At 36.7% G+C, this 6,028-nt stretch overlaps 1 protein-coding gene across 1 annotated transcript; it reads left to right on the plus strand.

Moving 5' to 3' along the window:
• Positions 1 to 4,109: 4,109 nt before the first annotated feature.
• LOC148579615 (uncharacterized) lies at positions 4,110 to 5,039 on the plus strand. The gene has a single exon (XM_088490806.1). The coding sequence runs from the start codon at positions 4,110 to 4,112 to the stop codon at positions 5,037 to 5,039; it is 930 nt and encodes a 309-aa protein (XP_088346932.1).
• The last annotated feature ends 989 nt before the right edge of the window (positions 5,040 to 6,028 follow it).

The following is a 6,028-nucleotide window of genomic DNA, read 5'->3' on the forward strand; positions in this document are numbered from 1 at the left end:
TTCAGCAGAGTTTGATAGATTTATCTGAGTGGAGGTTAGTTTATTTATTTTTATGTTTGTTTAGTTATGATATTTTGCTGCTAAATGACAATATGCTATTTTCATTATTATGCAACTTCCTATGATTATTCATGATGGATGTTTTTAGCTCTGTGATATGAAAATACATGTTTAATCATTTGTGTTGTCTTTGGTGATTGAAAGGAAAATGTATGTTTGGATAATTAGTTATGATTAGTAAGAATTTATTGATGTTGTAAAGCTGGTTTAGCTTGCAAATGTGAGATGCCAGATTTCTTACCCTAGTGCTGGAGAGTTAAATATGTAATAATGAGATCAAGCATCTTGATCTTTCCTTTTCTTCATCATTGTTCAATCAATAAACTACACTTGTTAGTAACTTGCTTCAGAGTTCAAATCACTTATTACCTTGTTGGATTTCATGGATTATAACCTGTTCTGACATACGTCTATATAAACAAGAAAAGTTGTGTGCTAGTGTCTAATCTGAGTAATATAACCATAATTTGTCATTTTAATTCTAATAGGGTGAAGAAATGCGGCAATCCATTCTACGAAAAGTTTTTATTTGCTATTGTAATTTATTTAATCTTTGTTTATGATGCTATAGTTTACATTGTTTTTTGGTTTGATCCTATATTTCTATTGTTTTTTCCATTTAATCTTTATTTATGATGCTACAGTTACCATATGACACACAGGTACAAAGATCTTATCTGCATTTGGTATTTTCATAAGCTATTAGATGTCATTCTTTCACTTTTGAAGCAACTCTCTGAGCAAACAGATGTAAGACCTGTGCTCTATGAGAAGTTCCACATGAATGATTGGTTCCAGAAGCAAGGGATCCCAACTACCTGTTGGACTTTGTAGGACTAAATTGTTTACCATCAAGCTACTTCTTTCTCCTTTTGCATTTTGCTGGAAGAACATTCAGTCAATGTGAAAATTTTACTCAGTGTTAAAATTCAATTTACCTTTGTTTTGGTTGTTCCAGTTTGTGTTTGTTTCTGTTATATACTATGATGATGGTGGCAGACTGTGGATCTGTATCGAAATTCATGATTTTTTGTTGTTGTTAGTAACAATTTGTAATTGAACTGTTTATTGATTTTGGGGATTTTATGTTTTGTTTGTTACTAATGAAGATTATTCTTGTGTTGTTGATTTTGGGGGTGATATTTTTTTTTGGCTTATTTTGCCCAAGCACAAATTTAATCATAGCTTTAATATCATTAACCTTTTAAATTTTCATTTCACTATGCTGATGCGGCTTATAGGATTGTAGTTTTTGTGTTCGTTTTTGTGAGTACATACATATTACACATGCTTGATTATAAATAGATGTTGGTGGGAAGAATATGCTAGTGCGCCATGTTTAATTTGAAGTTAGAGTTTATAATCTTAACCAATGTAGTTTTCTAACCGATGTAGCTTCACCCCCTCGAACAAAATTTAAAGTTCTTGTAAATCTTTTGGTCATGATGAATCTGATAAACCACAATTCTACTCTCCAATTTTACTTAATACTCTTGCAATTTTACTTGTTTTTTATTTTGATTTGGAATCTTATTGGATTTTGACTTCTATTAATGCATTTAGCTTTGTTTCATGTCATTGATGTTATTTGGTTCATTATTAGCAATTATTGTTAGTGGGTTGTTTTGATTTGGACTTATTTCTCAATTTTATAATGTCTTATTTTAGTGCACACAAGGTGTCTGTGAAAATGCCTTTTATGATTATGGAGTAGATTTCTACTCTTGGCTTTAGGGTTGAGTATTGGAAACTCTTGAATTGTCAAGGTCTATGGTTGATTGAGTGTTGGAAGTTGTTAGCTTGAACTTCACCAAAGCTAGTCTTTCACTAGGAGTTGACTAGGACTTATGAACTCAAGTTAATTGTACCCACTTGAATTTTCTTCTTTTGTTAGAGGATAACTAAGTCGAAGCAATAGACAATTTTCGTCACAATTGGTAATGACAATAGGGTTAAGAACTCCAATTCTCTCCCCTAACCAAGACCTTTATATTGATTGATTGTTATTCTCTCTTGTTAGTTTTCGTTCCTTAGTTCTCTTACTCTAATTCCATATATTTTCTTCACATATATTTCTAGTTGTAGTTATTTTAATGCATTGTTGCTAGTTAGTTAATGTTTGATTGGTGTTTCTAGTTATCTCAATTTAATTTTTATTTGTTTGTTACTTTTTACATACTTGTCATTTTACTTCTTACACAAGCAACCCAAAACCCCAAAATTACTAACCAACAATGTGCATTCTAATGCAAGTACTTGGAAGAACGACCCGGAATTCTACTCCCGGTTATCGATTGGATTGTTGTGATATTCTAGTAAACTTTGATTAGGGATACTTCGTCGGTTGGGACTGTACTTTGCGACATTAAATTGAGAAAAATCCTTTGGTGAATTTCCTAATTGGCATTTATCTCACATCAAGTTTTGGCACCGTTGTCGGGGACTTGCAATGGTGTTATATTGTTGGCTAGTGTGAATATGTCTATATGTGAATAGCTACTCTTTTTGTTGATTGTTTGCTAGTCTAGTCTTTAGTTAGAAGTTATATTAGTAGTAATTAGTAATCATTTTATTCCAGTATAGCTTATTGTCATGAGTTCTATGTTTCTTTTCTTGAATGACGCATTCACTACCAGATCCGAGCTTAGCCCCATTTGATCCGGAAATTGAAAGAACTTTATCACATCTTTGGCAAGCTCGGCATCAGTTAGATTTTGAGGGTGGCGAAGAGGCTTCCGCTAATTCACCAACCTTATCCGAAGCATCATTTGAAAGGGAAACCGTTTACTCTTCCATTGGTTCTATTGATGTCTCTTCTATAGAATTAGGTACCGATACCATGGCCGCCCCAAGAAGAATCACGCTCAAGGAGGCGGGTGCTCCGGACTGCACTCTCCAACCGCTTCAAGTGCATTATTCGGACTTGAATGCCAATTTTAAGCTAAAGACCGCCTTGATCAATCTACTTCCCAAGTTCCATGGTTTGTCCACTCAAGACCCTATTAGACATATTAGGGACTTTCAAGGTGTTTGCTCAACCACAAGGCGAGAAGGCTTCGATGAAGTTGCTGTTTGGGTGTTTGCAAAGGAGTGGTTTTATACCCTACCCGATGATGTTGTCACCAATTGGAATTTGCTTCGAAGGGAATTTCTAGACAAATTCTTCCCACCAGAGGTGATGAATTGGTTGAGAAAAGAGATCTCGTGCATCATCCAAGGTGGAAAGAATTTGTCTAGGAAGATCTCTTTTCTAGACAAATTATTCCTACCTTGGTTTCATGAGATGAGGGCATGAATCAAGGAGCATAAAGAATTTGTACTTCGTTAAATTTCCGATGAATGTCCACAACTCCAAGGGGACAATACCTTGGCGGCCCCCAATGCTTACTTCAACTATTCCAATCAAGGCCCTTATCAACAAAGGGGGTAATTATGACCAAGGGTGGCAAAACCAAGGTTGGAAAGAGAACTCAAACCAAGGATGGAGAGATGGTGCAAATCAAAGAGGGAATAACAACTTTCAACCATACCACAACCAACAAAATGAAGGCCAAAGATATCAACCTCCACACCAAAGACAAGTTCAAGTGCCTCAAATTATAAAACCTCAAATCCCACAAATCACTTACCCTTCTTCTTCTTCCAACCAAGCCCCTATGGATGATAGCTTCCACAATTTCCTTCAAGAGCAAAGGGAGTTTCTAAGGAGACAAGAGGCCACTATGGCCTCCTTTGCCAATGCCATATCCCTGTTAACTCCACCATCCAACCAAATTCAAAACCCCTCTCAACTCTCAAGCTCAAGTGTACTTCCCTCTCAACCATTGCCCAATCCAAAGGGTAGCATCAATGCTATCTCTTTAAGGTCTGGCACCATACTACAAGAGAGGAGCTCTAAGGAATCAAAGGCGAAGGAGGCTACTATTGATGAAGATATTGTTGAGGTGGAGGATGTAGAAGATGAGGAGGATGTATAAGAAGTTGTTGAAGAGGAAGTTGCTCAAGCTAGGGAAAGTGGCTCCAAGGAAAAAGATGTCTTGAAAAAGCCCATGCCAATCCCATTTCCTACTTTGGCAAAGAGGACTAAAAAGCAAGTGGAGCTAGATCTCAAGATGATGGATATCTTCAAAAAAATTGAGGTAACTATTCCCCTTTTTGATGATATTCGCCAAGTTCCTAAGTATGCTAAGTTTCTAAAAGATTTGTTCATGAACAAGGAAAAGATTAATGAATTAGAAACTATTCCTTTGGGTAGCTCAATTTCTGCTTTGATGGGTACTATACCGGAGAAATGTGGTGATCCCGGTCCTTGCTTAGTTTCTTGCACTATAGATGATGTTAAATTTATAGATTGTATATGTGATCTTGGTGCTTGTGTGAGCATTATGCCTTTGTCTATTTACAATGAATTAGACCTTCCACCATTGAAAAGGTCGGCAGCTTGTTTTGTTTTAGCCGACAAGAGTATTATTTCTGTGGCCGGTATTGCTAAGGATGTCTTAGTGAGCATCAAGGGATTGACCTTCTCGATTGATTTTTACATCCTAGAGATGCCTCCTAATGAATCCGGAAAGCCATCATCCATTCTATTAGGGAGGACTTTCTTGAAGACTTCTAGGTTTAATCTTGATGCATTTTCGGGCACTTACTCTTTTGAGATTGATGGTAGAACCATGAGCTTCAATTTGGATGAGACTATGAAGCATCTGCCGGTGGACCATTCTATCTTCTGGTGTGATTTGATTGATAAAGCTGTAGTTAAGATCCACCATGAGACTCCTCATGAGATGAGTATGGGTAAAGGTCTAAGTGTGGGGAAGAACTATGACTATGATGTGGACTTTCCACCACCTCCACTATTTCAAGAAGACTCTAATGAGGAGTTGCAACCTTTCTCTCTCCAATGGAAGTGTGCCTTCTTGGAGGAAGATGAGGTAATTGAGCCGGAAGAAGTGAATACTAATGTAGACTTCACCTAACCTCCTAAATTTGATGTCTTTGATAATGAAAAAGGCTTAGAGGAGGTTAATGAAGGATGGCTACAAAATGTTGAAGTGGACCTTATCCAACCTCCCAATTTTGATTTGATTGATGATGAGAAAGAGTTAGAGAAGGTGGATGAAGTAGATCTACAACATGTTGATGAAGAAGATTTAAAACACCAAGAAGTGAAAGTACTCATGCATGAGTAAATTGATGGGTGACAATTTCACCAAGGAGCTTCATAGACCCACATCAATATGCTATCTTAGAAACGGATTCTCAACTTCAAATCCTTCTTGGAATGCTAGATGGTGAGCAAATGAATGTTGAGGGGCAAGGAGACTCAAGGTCCATCAAAAAAGCCAAACAAATATTTGAGGTCCAAGCATGGTACAAGAAAAAGATGAGTGGATTCCAAGGTGCGGTAGAGTATCTTAGTGAGAATTCAAGAGTTGAGCCATCCACATGGAATCTTAAGGATCACCAAGAAGAAGTTCTTGAAGAATTGGTGGACCTCACTTTGGATCCCACGAGCTTTTGAAGGCCAAACATAGATGGAGACTCAAGAGAGAGTGGAATCTCAAACCACCATAACAAGAGTTCATTGACCGTCCAACTTAAGGACGTTAAAGAAAAGTGTTAGGTGGGAGACACCCCACCATGGTATGATCTTTCATGTTTATAGTCTTTTCACCTTATTTTTATCCCTTTAATTAGATATGTTTGTTTAGATATCATATTAGTTTCTTGAATTGGGCTAGATGTGTTTGAATGATAGTTGCTTCAAGAGGTTTTCATCTAGACTAGTTTGTTAAATTTGGCTATTTTGATTGTTTCCATGAAATTTTAAGTGTTTTTAGTAGTATTTTGCTTGTACATATGCCAAAATGTGTCATAATTGCCTTTTCTTATCTTCTGAAAAGAAAAGGGGGGTCTTCATGCGTGCTCGAGACCTACGCGTACGCGTGACCCCTGCAATTTAACT

The sequence above is a fragment of the Arachis ipaensis genome, chromosome B10, assembly GCF_059453495.1.
Source record: "Arachis ipaensis isolate K30076 ecotype BB chromosome B10, ASM5945349v1, whole genome shotgun sequence".
NCBI lineage: Eukaryota > Viridiplantae > Streptophyta > Magnoliopsida > Fabales > Fabaceae > Arachis > Arachis ipaensis.